The 17,220-nt window shown below is 51.5% G+C and overlaps 1 protein-coding gene and 1 non-coding gene across 9 annotated transcripts in view; both read left to right on the top strand.

Moving 5' to 3' along the window:
• Pde2a (phosphodiesterase 2A) overlaps positions 1-17,220 on the top strand; it is a 62,169-nt gene that overhangs the window by 18,660 nt on the left and 26,289 nt on the right. For 3 of the 8 annotated variants that reach the window (XM_035442339.1, XM_027407828.2, XM_027407831.2), the window contains 2 exons: positions 12,525-12,614; positions 15,592-15,680. In XM_035442339.1, the coding sequence (XP_035298230.1) occupies positions 12,525-12,614; positions 15,592-15,680 (179 nt within the window). Of the gene's footprint in view, positions 1-3,221; positions 3,632-5,977; positions 6,111-12,524; positions 12,615-15,591; positions 15,681-17,220 lie in introns of those variants that run through there. The other 5 variants (XM_035442338.1, XM_035442340.1, XM_027407832.2 and 2 more) reach the window with 4 other exon arrangements.
• Positions 6,620-6,697, top strand: Mir139 (microRNA mir-139). The gene has a single exon (NR_105118.1). It is a non-coding gene; the product is annotated as a microRNA mir-139 (primary transcript).

Genomic DNA, 17,220 nt, shown 5'->3' with positions numbered 1-17,220 from the left:
ACTCATGATCTTCTTGTCTCTGCCATCGAGTCCAGGAGTCACAGGTGTGCCCTAGCACACTTGGCTGTGTTGTTATTTGTTCACTTTAGAAGTGGCCATACTGGGTCTCACAGCGTTATCTGGTCTCACCACAGTGTATAAGGGTTTCTGTCTCTCCACACCATAGCCAGCCCTTGCTGTTTTCTGGATTTCTTGGACAACAGCTTTCCTAATGGGTGTGATGTGGCCTCTCGCTGTGGTTTTGATTTTCTTTTTCTAAGTGATTAGAAATGTTGAACATCTTTCCACATGGCCATTTGCGTATCTTCTCTGGGAAAATGTCTACTCAAGTCCTTTGTTCATACTTTGGAGTGTTTGCTTTTTGTTGCTGTTGGGCCAAGGAGTTCTTTATGTATTAAACGTTTTATTAGATACAAGATTTGCAAGTATTTTCCCCTCATTCTATGGATCATTTTGCGGAAATGTTTTTATTATGTTTAGCTTAGCAGGTTTCCTTACGGCATCTTCACTTATAGTTTTCACTGACCCCCCCTTCCCCAACTTTCCACTTCCTTATTGCCTTGATACTCTCATCCCCTCTAAAACTCTTCTACCCAGCATTCCACCTGCTGCTACTTCCAAGGCGCTTTTATTCCTCTATTTATTTATTTTGGAGACTGAGAGGTGCTGGTGGCATCAAAATGAGGCAGTGTGAAATAGGACCAGCATCGAAGCTTCACCTAGTGCTGTGAAAGGGTGAGACAGTGGCTCGATGTGATGTGTGATCCAGAGAATGTGCAACACCCTGAGTGATGGTGACAGTAATGAATCACTGTGTGACAGTCAATGTGGACATTGGAGTGACCCTGTGTCGTTGAGTATGTGGGACCTGCTGTGAGAAGGTGGTGGTGATTGTGTCCTTGTGTGGTGTGACACAGAGCATAACACTGTGGGGTGGGGAGTGAGAGGCACTGAAGATGTTTTGTGAGTGATGGTGCCTGGAGTCAGTCCCAGTCTTACTTGCTGGCCATCAGAGGGAGGATGAACACTGTAGCGTGGACAAGAGACATTCTCAACTGGGATAGAAATGGTGTCTATGAGCTGGTATGAGGAGCCCTTCCTGCTCTGGGTACCCAGGGAGGATTTGCAGGCACTGGGCTGCCTCACCCTGGTAGAAGACTTCTGAGGCTGCCCAAGCTGACCAAGAGCAGTGCCCCAGGCTCTGACTGAAGCTCATCACTTTATTTATTGGGCCTCAGTTTCCTAAAGTACCACACAAGGTTGCTGGTGGAATTATAGGAAGCAGTCCCTCATGCTGGGTGAGGGTTCTGTCTCTTGAGGTACTTCCCCCCTCAACCCTGGAACTCCAGGCATTTAGCTGACAGGAGCACCCATGGGAGCACCTGTGAGAGATGTGCTCTCATGCCCTCAGCCCTCCTTTCTCTCCCTGTTCACTTTCTCCTGTCCCTGGCTCAGCCTTGCGGTGACATCCCTACTGTTCTTACATTCCTTTCTCCCAGACCCCTGATGTACTCACCAGTCCATGAGCCTTCAGCACAGGTTCTCAGGGCCTCATTCATTTAAGACCGATGCAATTTGCTCATGGAAACAACAACAACAACAACAACAACAACAACAACCCATAATTTGGTTAATCACACCAGTGGGGGTTCTGGGCCTGATGGGGAAAGTGGAGAAGGGTATGAGACTCATACCAACAGCTGTGGACATAGGTCTCCACTGTCTGTCCCAGGACCCTAACCCCTCCCTCAGGCTCTTTTAGGAGCCAACAAGGTCCAAAGCTTGAGTAACCCCAAACCCAGGGAGAGGCACCCCTGTTTTCCCTGGTTGAGTCCCCACCTGACTCTAGGCCTGTTTCCTAATGCAACCGTGAGAGTTGGGTTGGGGGGGAATCTCAGAGCCCCCAGGCTGGGTTAGCTGGGCCCAGTATCTCAGCTGGAGTCTGCTCCTCGTGGCTTCTGTAGGACATTCTCCTGAGCCTTGGAGAGGGAGAGCTCAAGGGAGGGTCAGGGAGGCTGAGTCTTAGAAGTTAGGAAGGGTGGATTGTCCTGCAAGCCTCATCTGAAAAGTGACATTCTAGTTCCAGGATCAGAGTCCTTCTTGTCCCAGGTTGTCCTGGGAGTAGGACAGGAAGGGACCTGCCATTGCTTGTTATCTGCAAGGCCTCTTAACCATGCACATTATTTCTTGGACAAGGACTCCAGAGGAGCTGAGTGACACTGAAGTTGGGCCTTCTCTCTGCACTGAGATTTTCTCTCATGGATGAAGGCTGGGCTCACTTCTTTCTCAACCAAAGGTGGTCCCAGATACCTGCAGTCAGCTTAGGCAAAACATGGCTGATTCTACCTCTGGGGAAGGTACTATCTGTAGGACAGATCACCGAGACTGGGTTAGACTTTTTTTAAAAAAATTATTTATTCTATTTTATCTGCATTGGTGTTTTGCCCACCTGAATGTCTATGTGAGGGTGTTGGATCCCCTGGAACTGGAACTACGGACGGTTGTAAACTGCCCATGTGGTTGCTGGGAATTGAATCTGGGTTCTCTGGAAGAGCAGCCAGTCCTTTTAACCACCAAGCCATCTTTCTAGCCCCTGGGTTAGACTTTTTGAATGATTTGTTGAATATGCATGGCATATGCTGGAGTAGAGAGTTGGGTCCCCACCTCAGGAAGGTGATGGAGGAGGTGAGCTCTGCATGGTGAGAAGAATCTGGCCCGAGATGCCAACATCAGAGATTCATTTGCTCATCCAGACACAAGACCAGCCACCAGGCTGTTCATGATCTCCCAGACAACCACACACTCACTGTACACACCAGACTCACCTCAACCTCAGTGACCTTATTCATACATCTCTGGACACAGGTGGTGAAGGCCACACATAAATACAGATGGCCACATGGGTACAGGAGAATTATAGATACATGCACTTTACTCCTCCACAGGCTTCCACAGAAATACAGACCACATACTTTCACACAGATGTTTCTCTCTCATGACCCAAGGGATATATTCAGCTATGGTCATGTGATGGCCCTCAGGGATACACCATTATGGATGGCATGTGCTTAGGTCACCAGTAAAGTGAGAGCTCCCAGCTCCCCACAGAGTGAGGAAGAAAAAAAAAAAAAACAGTTCTGATGAATGTACCCAGTTTCGCAATGAGAAAAGCCTCTCAAATGCTATTAAAAATTTCCTTTGCAAAATAAAATTTGTTTTGAATCACACAGAAGGTCTGAGGTTCTGGGAGGAGGGCATGTTCTCTCAGAGATCCCTGTCTCATAATTACCCAGTCCTGGGGTGTGTGGAACTGTACAAGTATGTGTGTGCTTGAGCACATGTATGTCCTGGCCCCAGCTCCCAGGCCCTGGTGATATGAGAAGGGAGAGTGGGAGAAATTCTGTAGAATCCGGATGTTTGTTCTCTGGCTTCTGGGTCCTCCAAAGGCAAATAAATAGCTTTGGATGCCAGCCTGCCTGCCGGGTGGGGCTGGTGAGTGTGTGAAGAGCCTGCTTCTGTCCCTGGAGCCTCACCAGCTGGGATCCTGTGCATCAATGCACAGTGACGGAGGTCCTGGACAGTTCCTGCTGTGCCTCTCTCTGGAGAGTGGTTCTTGCAACTGAAAATGGAGGTAGGGAGCAGGTGAGGCTGGATGAGCTTCTCTTGGAGGCTGAGCTTCTCGACAGTGAGACTTGGGACCTAGTACCAATGAGAAAAGGCTGGGAGGAAACCTGGAGCAGGCAATGAGAGCCCAGATTCAAGACATGGGGCCTCAAAGCCTGCAAGGTCTCCCTACCAATTCTCTGGTTCTCTGGAGGATGTGCTAAGCCCCTGAGGCCTAACCCCTGCCCTGCTATGTATGGGGGAGCAGGGAGAGAAGGGATGAGAGCCAGGGAACAGGGCTGGGGCTCTGAGGGCCAGCCAGGGCTGGGCCTGCAAGGACAGAAGAGAAGAGAAGATGCTGGGTGCAGCAAATGGGGGAACAAAGATGCCAGTGTGTGTGGGGGTATAGAGGGTCATGGGCAGAAGGCAACTGTTGAGCAGAGGCTCAAGTTCGAAGAGACTGAGAAAGAACTCAAATGACAGCGTCTTCTGGTCTCTTTGCCTCTCTGGAGGTGGCTGCAGGAACTTTGCCAACAGCTCCTCACAGTCTAGGGACTCAGAGCCCATGGGGATCTGAGGAGCCAGGGCCATTCCACATGGGGGACTCGTGGGTCACACTTATGTTTTAGCAGAGTACTGCACAGGGTCAGAGAGTCCAGCGAAGAATACATCCTAAAGGCAGTGGCATGTCTGAGATGAACCCTGTCCAGACAATTCCTCACCCCAGCCCCCAGTAAAGAAGGGCTATTTTTAGGAATAATAAAAGTGCTCACACATTCCAGCAGGGGCAGGGAGAGGGAGAGGAGGGGCAGGAGTCAGTGCAGAGTGTGTGTGTGGGGGGGGAGGAGGCTCTCCTCCCCTAGTGCTCTGGTTATGCCTTCAAGGGTTTCCCTAAAAGAAGGGGGGCATCCCTGCTGGTACTGCCCCTCCAGTCCTGTCTCCAGGGTCCCCTCCTGGCTCTCATGTGTTTCCCTGTTCTGAATTGGTCTCCGTCCCTGTCTTTCTCATACTCCCATTCTCCTGGGATTTGGGGAACATCTGGGATAGGCTAAGTTGTGAGGATGAAGCCAAATACAGTCACAGGAGGAAGCAGTGTGAGACTGTGGGATTGACAGACACCAGAGAGACACACCAAGACAGGCAGACACGGAGGTCACTGGAATGGCTGGAGAAAAGAGTCAGGACCAACCTCCTGCAGGTGCCATGGGGCAGCCAGTTCGCTGCCTGGTCCCAGAAGAGCCCAGCATTAGACTCCTGGTCAGCCTCTCCTTCCTGTCTGCCACAGGCCATACCTCATCCTGTGTCAATCCAGTGCCAGTTAGCATTTGTCAACTATTGTGGGCACAGCAGGGAAGGGGAGGACGGAAGAGTGGGAGACCAGAGACTCCACCCATACCTAGGGAGAGACACCCAGTCCCATTCCACATTGGAGAGGTGAGCAGTCTATACCTTGGCCAAAACAGCACCTGAGAGGCCCAAAGCCACAGGAGAGAGGGGCCCATGCCTCTAGGGGAAAACATGACTAGTCTTTTTGCCTCCTCTGGACTTTCATACACCCCATACCAAACTGTGGGTCCAATGCCATGACACCTGAGGCCTATAGACTCTGGTCCTTAGGGATTCCCAAGAGGACTGGGTTGGGAACAAGTGTCCTCGTGTAGGAAGACTTCCCAGAACAAGTGACGCTGGTTCTTACTGGGTGCCTCAGATCCACTGGCCTTAGGCTTTTCCCCACCCAAGACGATCTTGAAGAGCAGAAGGTCTGTCTTGCCAAGATACTTTGAAAATGCTGTCAAAAGTTGACAGTGAAAAGCACCCTCTCATTCCATAGGCTCCTTCTCTAGGACTCTCATCATGCCGGACTTGGGACCAAGAAGCCTCCACTGTCTCCCTGCCTGGGGCCTCCAGCAGAACTGGGGGCCACCCTTCTGTTCAGGACTGCACAGGCCTCCAACATTTCTAGGCTCTTATTGGGGGCCAGCTCATGCTAAGAGCTAGATGGGAAAGATTGGCAAGATAATGACTCACATTGCTGTAAAGGGAGCATCCACTATGCTGTTGGGTCCCAGGCTCACTCACTCATTTATCCTATCATTGCTTTGGCCATCAATTCCTTTGACACTTGTCCCTTTCTGACACTGGTACAGGCACTCATCATCCCTTTCTCCTCATTATGTATGATTTTGGGAGGCTTCTGAACTTGCTGTGTCAAACTTTTAACCTATCTTCAAGGGCATGAGGTACAGGGTTGGGGTACAGACAGTCGGGATCATGGAACCAAGAGCTGGAGGTCAGCCAGCCCACCGAGGACTTTTTACAGGGCACTGATGCCCTTTGGTCCCTTTCTTGTACACCCTGGGGGACAGTGTACTCAGCTTCCTTGCAGCTTAGACATCTCCCCAGGCACATCTCTGAGTCACCAGATGCTTACACTGGCCTCCATTGAATGTCCCACTGTGCTCAGTTCAACACTCATGGTCACAGAGACAGGAAGCCAAGATGACTGGGTGAGATTATGGTGATGTGCTTGGGAGCTGTGCTGTGCTGGTGAGAAGCCTGAGGACTATGGGGACAGAGTGGTCCTACTGTGTGGAGGAGGCAGCTGAAAGTGGGGAGGGAAAGGAGAAGCCAGAGCCTGACCATATCAACATGATCTTCTATCTTCCAGGCAGGGCCATCACCTCCTTGTCATACTCTTGCCTCTCTCCTTTCCTATGTTATCTCTTCCCTTATCCCTCTCATCCAGACTGGAGAGCAGCTCAGACTTGGAGAATTAACAGCCTCTGCCTTCTTTCCCAATTCCTTCCCTCTTTCTAACATCACTCCTTACCCTGGATGGCTCTAAAGGGGCCAGGGACAGTGGTAGGACTTGAGATAGAAGTTCAGGCTGACTGGGACAGAGTTGGGGTGGAGGGGGGGGGAACTGGCTGTGGGTGTGGGATGAAAGGAACCAACAGAAGGGTTAAGTGCCTCCCTCAGTGAGTGGGGATCCCTCCGGGAGGCGCCAGGACAGGCGCAGGTGTATTCTACAGTGCACGTGTCTCCAGTGTGGCTCAGAGGCTGGAGACGCGGCCCTGTTGGAGTAACAACTGAAGCCAGAGTCTTCGAAGGGTGGTGGGCCAAGGGAGAAGAGGGCGTGGTAGGGCAATGGAAAGTGGGGAGAGGGAGGAAGAGGGAGAGGGGAAGGGAGGACAAGGGAGGCCCTTCCTGTAGTGCTAGGCTCTTGAGTTGCAGGTGACTCCTTCCATGTGCCCTTCTGTCACCAGCTCACCCATGGCACAGCACATTCTCCCTTTCTCACTCTCCTGCCTCGCCGCCTTGGGGATCTTTCCTGTGGAGTCTCTTCATGTTGGGGTAGCATTCACTTGTCATCTTAGCTGCCCTTTCTAGAGCAAAGATCCATCGCCCCTCCACCCTGGTCCTCAGCCTCCTGCCTCTAAAGAGGGATGAGTGAAAGGCAGCTCCCAGGGCCAGCAGCCGCTGCCACCGCCTCTAGGAATGGGGGTTGAGGGGTGGTGATGAGAATTCTTGGACCTCTTCCCAGACCAGCTGAGTCAGAAACTCTGGGGGTAGGGCCATCACTCTGCATTTCAACAGCCCTCCAGGTGACTCTGGGGCATGCCAAAGTTTGGGAACCACTGAGGGACACCTGCAACTAGAATCAGTATCTGAGAAAGCTACCTTCCTGTCCCCATAGCTAGAGTCACTCAGGGCATTGACATCTGAGCTAGCCCACCTGTCCTCTGAGTTGCTCAATGCCACCTAGCTTTCTTCCTTTCTTCTGCCTCTGGTCCAGCTCAGCCTTGCTATGGGGAGGTCTGTGGATGTAAGTGTTAGCACACACAGGCAGCTCTTGTTATATTTCAGGCACCAGGTTTGCTGGAGGCAGCTCTTTGGGCAGGTGGCAGGCGTGGGCAGGTTGGGAGGGAAAGGGGCCACCTTGTCCTGCTTCCTCTGTTTCCTGGCTTGGTAGCTGGGCAGATGTGAGGAGCCAAAGACGATACCTGGGGTGCTGGGCTTGGGGTTTGGGCTTTCCTACTCTGAGTTCCAAGAACTCCTCCTAGATAGTTTACTAAATTCCCTAACTGAACCAGTGAGAGCCATGTGCAGGACATGGAGATGGATACAATCCCCTATTCTGGAAAGATTAGGCAGTGTGTGTATGTTGCTCACCAGAACAGGAGGCCGGACACAAGGGGAGGTGGTGTTTGCTCCAGACTCCTGATTTTCCCCACCGTGGCCACTGTCTGGAGCCCCCATTCATGGCTGCAGTTATTTTGCCAGGTGTTTTTTCTGTGTTGTCTAGATGATTTCTTGGAGATCTGGGGGAGGCGTAGGCAGGGGAGACAGGAGTGGTGGGGGCGGGAGTATGCAGGGAAGAGAAGGAGAGTGGGTGGAGGCCAGGAGAAAGTGCCGGCGTGTGGAGGTGGAAACCATGACATGAAGAGATGGGAGAGCAGAGCAGCATGTGACAGATGGACATCGACTAGGGAATGATAGAGAGAGGCAAAGAGGCACTCAGAGAGACCAGGAGAGCTTGGCCCAAAGGGAAGGAAAGAAGAAGACAGGCCAAGGAGTTCCAGGGTCCTGGGGAATCTCCCTTTGGAGGAGGATATCAGATTCCAGACTGTGAGGACAGTTCCTAACTGCAGACCAGGAGGGGACCCAGAGCCAGCAAGGTTAGATGAATCAGTGGAGATTGTCCTGAGGTACAGCTTGTGTCTTACTTTCTTGTAGGGGGTCCAGGTGCCATGCCGTGGGGAGAGCTGTTGGAGGGTTTGTGGAGGTGGGAAAAGACATGGAGCATTATGGAGGTGAAATAAGAGACCATCTTAAGTCAATGACCCTTGACTCAAGGTTGTATGTCCCCATGGGTGCCTCGAAAGGCGAGAAGACCACGGTTTCTGGTTTCATATGATCTTGGCCTCTACGAAGGAGTTAGAAGCAATTAAGTCTGGACCCTCTGCTCTCCCCAAATGAGCACACAAATGCTGATTCAGGCCCAGGTTTCAGAAAACTAGCAAACTCCCTGGTTTCAAAGAATCCGTCCCACACTCTCCCTTTCTTGGTATGTGGGGAGAAAGACTCGTACTTGGGCATGGCGCTGTCTGCGGTGCTGAAGGCAGTCTCTACCCACAGCAGCAGGTGGAGGACAGCAGGTAAGGGGGCTGCAGAGGCTCTGCTCATCCTCCCACCTACCGTCCACAAACCACCACCCACCATCCACCCATTGCCTAACCCATCCACCTACTTACCTTCTAAACATTTTCCATCTTCTCACTCCATTTGTCCACCCACCCACCCACCCATTTTCACATATACCTGTTTACCCACCTATCTAACATCTAACCACTCTACTCATCCGTCCACTGATTTCTCACTCACCTGCCCATCTACTTATGCATCCGTCATCTCCCCGTTTTTCCATGTAATCATCAGTTTATTCATCCATCCACCCATTTTCCCACCCACTCACCCATTTCCCCATCCGTCCATCTGTCCATCCATCCACCCACCATCCACCCACTCACCTATTTTTCTAGCCACTCACCCACTCACCTATTTTCCTAACCACTCATTTACACATCTACCCACCCCATTTATCCATCCATCCACCATTCACCTATTTCCCAGCCTACCCATTCACCCTCATCAAATGAAACCATAAAGCTACAGAACTAGATGGGCAGAGTGGAAAGACCCATTCACGTTAAGAAGGAAATCGAGACTCAGAAGAGGAAAGGGGTGTGTTCAAGGCCACAGGGAGCTTCTGTCGTCAATCTGGGACAGGACTGGAAATCACTGCTCTTGTCTATACACCACAGGTTCTCCCCTGGGGTCTGGAAAATTGCCTGGTTATTATGCTGATATTTACCCTGGTGTTTGTTCACAAAAGCTGCAAGGACAGGAAATGTGACCGCCTCCACCCACCCTGAGCCAGGGCTCTTGTGTATGTGCAGATGTGCTATGTGCGTGTGTGTGTGTGTGTGTGTGTGTGTGTGTGTGTGTGTGTGTGTGTGTCTGAGGCATCTACATGTAGGTACAGGCTGAGGTGGATAGATGGCAGCGTGTATACGTGACACGTGTAGAAATGCTGTTTTTCCTTTTCTATTCTTTTGAGAGTGCTGGGGTGCTAACCCTGTTTGAGGCTGGCTCCCCACTGTGCCTCCATTTCAGGAATTGCCCCATTTCCCATTCACAGTTGCTTCCTCCCCCAAGGCTGCAGCTCTGTCCGGTAAGCCCAGACAGGCACTGAACTTGACTCCCCTCCCCCTGTTGGTGTAGTGGAGGTTAAGTTACTTCCAGGCCCGGGAGTGGGGGGTGGGGCGATTCACCAGTGCAACTGGCATTTGATCAAACTGTGAAGTCCTCCCTGAGTGCCAGGTCTGAAGTGGCCCATTTCCCTCAGTGCTTCCTGCATCCAATACCCTACTCCTGGGCAGGTCAGACATCAAAGCAGATGGAGAGATGGCTGCCAGGCTTAGAGCCTTAACTCCACTAGTCTGCATCCTACTTACTCAGCCAAGGATGAAGAAACCCTCCTTGCTTGTGCCCGACACCCCCCAAGTTTCCTTACCTCACCCACCCACCCCCCACTGCCACTGTCCTGCCCTTGACCTAAAAACTTGCAGAAAACTGATCAATCAGAACAAAGGCCAGACAAGAACTACCAACTGAAGTAAAGGACAGCTCAAGATGTCTGCCAATCAAAGCAAAGGGCAGGTTGAAGAGCTGGCCAATCAGAACAAAGGACACACTGTTTTCTCTAAGCCCCTGGGGTAAGAGATGAGAGTTGGGTGCTGAGTATGCTTAGATAGGGGTGGGAGATCTGGAGGTTTGGGTGACCTCTGACCCATGTCAGATGGTCATTGTTTCTCTTAACCTCAATTTCCCCATCTCTTAAATGGGGAGACAGCTATCTGCATCCTGTGGTTTTCTCTTGCATCTAAGGCTCGCTCCATTGCTTTGGCTGCACTGTCTTGCTTCCCTAGCACACATGTGGCAACTATCACAAAAGTCAGACCCTCTCTGGTCTCCTCTTAGTGATCCTCCTGCCTCCAGGCAGGAATAGGTTTACATGGGTACCACCACCTGGATCCCTGTTATTTAAGCCCCAATTTGGAGAGTGTGGCTCAAGAAAAGTAATTTTTTTTTAAAAAAAAAGATTTTTCTGGGTATGGGATCTTCCCTCTGTGGTCTTCAGCCTTGACCTTGAGAGCACATAGTAGCCTGTGACAGTGCTGTGTGAGCAGGTAATATGGGGGTGTCTGGTCTGGGCTACATGAGGAAGTAGCTGTTCCCATGAGAAACTAGAAGGGTCTGACATCATCATGCTGGTGTCTTTAAGGATGGAGGAACTTTATGGAAGGGTAGCGCTGAGGCTGTGTAAGCTATGCCTGAGGGTCACAAGCAAGCAGGATTAGGGATTGTGGTGTTTGGAATCAACTGCTTCCAGTGTCCAAGAGTGGATAGACATCAACCCATGACTAAGATGTCGTATACCTTGACAGTGGGAGAGATCAAGGCAAGGCCTGGACAGGGAAAGCAGTGCCTGCTTGTTGCCCCTCCCAGTGTGTGTGTGTGTACAAGGAGATTTGGCAGTGGCATTCGGAGCTGACTCCTGGAGGGACCCCAGGCTTTATTCAGACCCTAGCTCAGGACTACCCTCTCCAGCCTTTTTGTCAGACAGTGTCTGGCTCATTCTTGACCACTTTGGGGGTGAGAAGCCAGTGGTCCCCTTCATCTGGTGGTCTCAGCCTTTGCAGTGTGGCTGTGTTGGGAAGAGGGCCTGTGCCCCACTGCATGGTGCCAGATTCCTGTGAAATCCTTTGGGTCCTCTGGCCATTCAGTAGCCTCAGAGTTCCTCTCCGGCTCTAGGGTGTCTGAGGATATGGAGTTTGGAGACAGAAGCTTTAGGCTGAGCCTTCCTAGCTATCCAGTCTTAGCCACGTGCTGGGTTTGAATTCTAACTCCCACCTTGATGGGGCCATATCATTTGGATAAATCCCATCTTGTTGTTATCTGGAACACAAGGAGTTGAGGATGGGTTAGCCACATTGCAGAAGTGAGGAATTGGCACCTCCCCTGTTGGGCTAACAACTTTCTATGGATATAACTGGTATTTCAGCATTTTAATTTTTATCAGCTATGTGCTTACTATGGGGTCCACTAAAACCCTCAACATGGCATTGTTTTCACAGGAATGAGGCCCAAACAAGCCATGCCTCCGTAGTTAATTATTCCTCTATAGTTACTCACTTTGTTTTCTGAACACAGATCTACAGGGAAGACATCAGGAAGGACTTCCAAGGGTTGGGGAGAGGGCACAGCTGAGTGGATGGTGTGAGTCACCATTCTGCCTTGGCCTTGCTCCCCTGTTCTGTTACCTTTCTCTTTGATCCCATGTGGCTCTGGCCAAGTTAATGGAGCGAGAAAGAAGAGACCTTTGTTGTCGCAGTTCCGGCTCTCCAAGGACAAGGCCTGTTCCATCAGGAGGCCATCAAGGCTGACTTTGCCTTCCCTGCTTGTAGTGGCCTAACTCTGTTGTGGGTGCTCAGCCACCCACAACCCCCATGCTTGCTGCTTTCAGCCCAGCTCTAACTCAGCTGAAACTGTGCCACAGTGCCTCCAACATACAGATGCCAGAGTTATCCCTTTCCCAAAGGCAGAAAGCCTGTGTAGACTCCAGGCTTGACTTCAAAATTCACTGTGAGGCCTTGGTTGGGCCCCTGGTCCATCTCCAAGACTCAGTTTCCCAAAGTGCAAGATGAGGGGACTTAGACAGTCTATGGCCTTAGCACTGTTGGAGTCTAGTGTTTAAAGCTCAAGTGTCTAAGTCTTGGGTTCATCTCAGTCCCTGGGCCCAGAACTCTGCCTGAGCCACCAGGCAGAACAACCTATGCTCTTTTTTTCTCTTCCAGGATGCTTTGCTGAGCCTGGGTGCTGTTATCGACATCGCTGGCCTGCGTCAGGCTGCCAAGGATGCCCTCTCTGCCGTGCTCCCCAGAGTGGTAGGTGTCTACCCTTCACATTTCCTTCCTGCCCTCCCCTCTCAGCCTTTGTGTAGCTCTGAGCTGCACCTCACCCTGCCCAGACCCTCATTTGGGTTTGGGTGTAAGTGTAGCAGGAGAGGTTGAGGATAGACATGAAGAATTTCCCAGATATCCAGTTTTGGCGGTCCTAAGGGGCTCACTCTTGATGTGTGGATCTAGTATTGGATTAAAGCAGGAGGCCAGGCAGTTATCAGTCTTTATGATTCTCTCTGTCTCATTGTAGCACCATGAATGGGATGGTAAGTCAGGGGAGGCAACCACGGTCACCCAGATCCTAAGTATCTTGTTGGGGACATTGTACATCCTTTCAGCAGTCACTGGCACTTCTGGCTCCAGTACCATTGTTCATTCTTTAAGCAGAAGGCTGATTAACCAGCTCCCAGGAGTCAAAGCATCAGAGGCACAGCTGTGCCAGATGGAGGGATACAGGGGACTTCGGAGCCTGGGGAATACAGTTTGAATCAACATAAGGAGCATGGAAGACTTCCTGGAGGAGGAAATATCCAAACTAAGTTGCCTTGAACATCCTCTCCCCACTTTACACACCAGCGGAGGCAGCTTTGGCTTCAGGAAATGTAGCCAAATCAGGATGTAGCCTTCTCACCCCACCTAAGCCTATTGTCCCTGTCTCTGAGTGATGGATGAACCTTTAGAGGCCCAGAGAGGGAGGGTACCTCACCAAGGTCACACAGCATGGCAGGGACAAATGGGGCTTGGCATCTAAGTGCCCTATTCCCTGTCTTCAGCTCTGTCTTCCCCAAACCTCCTAGAAGTTCAGCACCCAGGAGGAGGGCTAATGACTGAGCTTTATTGAGCGTGAAATTGGTAGGAAGTGGGTGGTGTGTTGGCACCCAAAAATAAATCCTTTGGGAGAGGGTTGTGACTGAGATAACGACATCTGCCCTGGGGTAGAGGAACATCTGGATGGCAGGTCAGTGACTGTGGACTGCCCTGCAAGCCGTGTGTGTGTGTGTGTGTGTGTGTGGTGTGTGTGTGTGTGTGTGTGTGTGTGGTGTGTTGTGTGTTGTGTGTGGCTGGCTGGCTGGCTGGCTTGGTGCCCAGCTAACTACAGCCTAAAGCTGAGGCTGAGACGAGAGCTGAGGTCCAGGAGGCAGTGAGATGCTACTCAAGAGGGCAATGATGGGCTGGGGGAGCCCAGGCTTGGGGGAGCCTCTGCTTGACTGTAGGGAGGGGCTGGGCCCTGGGACGTGGGGGTTGGGAGGGGAGGAGAGCTGCAGCACCTGGCTTCCTCATCAGCACCCATTGTGGCAGGCAGCCCCAGTGCAGATGGTGCTGATGTGTATGAAACGCAAAGTAACCCTCCTACCCAGTAAACTCCGGCTAAATTTAACCAGGATGGCTGAGAGTGAGGGCGGAAGGCGCGGACATGCAGAAGTGAAGGGTGGCTCCTGCCCCCGCCGCCCCAAGACTGCCCATCTTTCTCTGTGGGAGGATGGACTTTTGGGCACTGGGTGCCCTGGTAGGCTCTGAACCTGCTTGAGGAAAGAAAACAAAACCAGCAACAACAACAACAACAACAACAAAACCCCAAAAATCTAAAACAAAAAACCCTCCAGAGCTCCAGATTGGATGACAAGGAAGGAGGCTGGGTGTGGTTGAGAGGTGGCAGCTCTCTCGGAGTGGCTCTCTGTCCCTGGATTTGGGCCCAGAAGCTGGGCATGGTGGTGGCTCACACTTGTGACCCCAGACTTTAGAAGGCCAAAGCAGGACTGCCACAAGTCTTCAGCCAGCCTTAACTACATAGTGAGCCTGAGGCCAGCCTGAGCAACATGAGAGACCTTGTCTGGAAAACAAAAGCAAAAAAACCTCAAATATTCCCAATTCATCATTGGTCCAAGGGGGCTCTAGGTCATTCCAGAGTCTGCCCTTACCCTCCATCTCCTGGGTCCTGTAATCCCCACCTCACATCAGGACAACTGAACCCAGCTCAGTGTTACAGGAGATCATCGTAAGGACCTGTGGAGAGCCCTGTAGAATATCCAAGGGCCACAGGAGCAACTGGCAGGGTTGTGATGGCGGGGTTGTGGTTTTTCCCAGTGAACTGCAGACTCCATACTTAACTGAGGGAGCGCCTTCAACAGCTCCTCCCGAAGCCCTCCCTGCCACCTTCAGCAGAGAAGGGGCTTCCTCAGCTTCCCGATGAGAGAGTGTGGCCAGTAGTCATGGGGATTGGGGCCAGGGCCTCTAAAGGTCCCCATGTGGGGAAGTAGATCTTTGTTTGTGATACAACAGCTTCTGCCAAGACAAGGCCTGCAAGGGAAGCTGGTTTGTCCTAGGGAGGGAGGGTTGCTGAATTAAAGACCTGACAAGCTTCCAGCCAGTGGCTTCCAACTCACCCTAAAATGCAAACTTGCTCAGCCCCTGTTCCCAGCTGTTTCTGAGGCCCTTCAGTCCCAGCCCTGCTCACTCCCAGCCAGGCACTCTGTCATGGCACTTCTCCCCACTGTCAGTTTAGAAATCCTTCTTGTTCTTTGTACCATTTGGCCTACTGGTGTCGGTCGGTTCTGAGTCTCACCCACACCCCAAGTGGGTCCAGTCACATCTAAAAGACTGCTTCTTTTGGGAAGCCCTCCAGGGCCCCATAGAGTACGGGCACAGTGCCCTGGCTATAGTTTCCTGGCTTGGATCATGGGGGGTGTTGGAAGGAGAGAGCATCCTAAGCGAGTGTGGCCTGCATGCCATACCAAGTATGGTTTGCCAAATGCCTGAGGCTGGAGTTCAATGTGGGGGAGACTGGCTCACACCTTGGATTTGGGGTGATCTGTGAGGAAAACGACAGATTCACAGATCTTGCCCAGCCAGAACCCCTTCCCAAACCGCCAAACTCTAGCCCCCAAGACCCCGTGGCCTTGTCATGTTCAGACTAGGGCTGGGCAGTATCTCTATGGGGTCTCACAAGTGCTTTTGGTCCTAGGAGACTGTCTACACCTACCTGCTGGATGGGGAGTCCAGGCTGGTGTGTGAGGACCCCCCTCATGAGCTGCCACAGGAAGGAAAACTCCGGTAAGTCATTGCCTATTCTCTGTCCTCTGGCCTCAGGGTTGAGGCACCTTCCAAGACCATCCGGTCCACCCCCAACTCCAGTCTATCAGCCAGGACATAGGAAATAATGCCCCTTCCTATTTTGGGGAAGTAGTGTGTGGTACAGGGTCTCTCTTCATACAGTCCTTTTCTGTAGAGTTCTTTTCCCACAGTGTATAGCCCAGGCTGGTTTTGAACTTGCAGTGATCCTCCTGCTTCAGCCTCCTAAATGCTGAGGTTACAGATGGGATCCATCATGTCCAGCTCCCATAGAGTTCTGGATTGTTGGGTGGAGGGGATGGGCTGCATCATGTCTCAGTTCCCACCCCAGCATGCCACCAACATTACCATGAGGCTTGGGCTTGGGATCCCAGTATGCCTGGCCTGCAGGAGCACACAGTGCCAGCTTCCTGTACCTAAGATCAGAGAAAATGAGCTGCAGAAGGTTCTGGATTGCTACTACCCAGATTCAAATCAACCTTCCTTGTGTACCAGCTCTGTCACCTTATGACAACCAGACATCCTTTGTAGTATGATTCCATTTTGTTCTCCTTTTCGGTGACACGGTGATCACAGTAGTACTTAAAGGGCTGTTGGGAGGGTTAAATGATTGTGCTTAGTCTGCTATGGCCAGGAGGACCCAGAGCCCAGCACCCTGTGGTCCCTGATCCCTCTGAGCCCAGTGAGTTCAGCTGCCTCAGTTTCCCTGTAAGGACACACTGAGAGACATGTTCAAGACCACAAGCCAGGCATGAGGCCAAGCGAGGTCTAAGTTCTCAGTAGGAGCAGGGAGGTGACAGTCTCTGAAAAACACATCCTTGTTATCTAAAGACTAGGGAGCACTGGGTCAGGAGTAGGGGCCACGGTGGGCACAGTGTGGTGGAGGTGCTCCCAGAATGCAGTGCTCTTTGGTTCAGGCATACAGTTCTTTTGGTAGTACCTGAACTGAAGTCCTGGAAAGATGGTCCTGGGTCCTTTCTGGTCCCTTATACCCTGGTTTCCAAGATGGTGGTCTGTCTCCTTGAATTCTCTTTGTGGGCAGAAGGAGCTTCCCCCCCCCCACTCCAGAATTCTTCCCCTTGTTCTGTCATAGGTCTGGGAGGCAGGTAAGAGTTAATGCTTTCCCTTTCAGTATCTGCTCTCTACTTCTCCCTTGGAGGACTGTAGTGAACAAAACCACAGCTCCCTCTAGCCTGTGTCCTAGCTAGAGCTTTTTGCCTTGGACCCTTGTGTGCTGTTTGCATCATCATTTGCAGGATCAAACACTTCCTACTTTTAGGCAATACTGGCAATTGAACACAGGGCCTCAAGAATTCTGGGCAAGTACTCTACTGAGCTCATCCTCCAAGCCATGCGTTTATACCTTTGTGACTTGGTCTCACTAAGTTACTAAGGCTAGCCTGGAATTTACTCTGTAGTCCAAGCTAGCCTGACACATTTTCTTCTCCTGACCTAACTTCCCGAGTAGCTATACCTCCACCAGGCAAGATCGTCTGAATCTTAAAGATAAAACTGTAATGTC

The sequence above is a fragment of the Cricetulus griseus genome, chromosome 3 (assembly GCF_003668045.3).
Source record: "Cricetulus griseus strain 17A/GY chromosome 3, alternate assembly CriGri-PICRH-1.0, whole genome shotgun sequence".
NCBI classification, from domain to species: domain Eukaryota; kingdom Metazoa; phylum Chordata; class Mammalia; order Rodentia; family Cricetidae; genus Cricetulus; species Cricetulus griseus.
The sequence above is the reverse complement of the archived record's forward strand: the minus strand, read 5'-3'. Positions and strand labels throughout refer to the sequence as shown.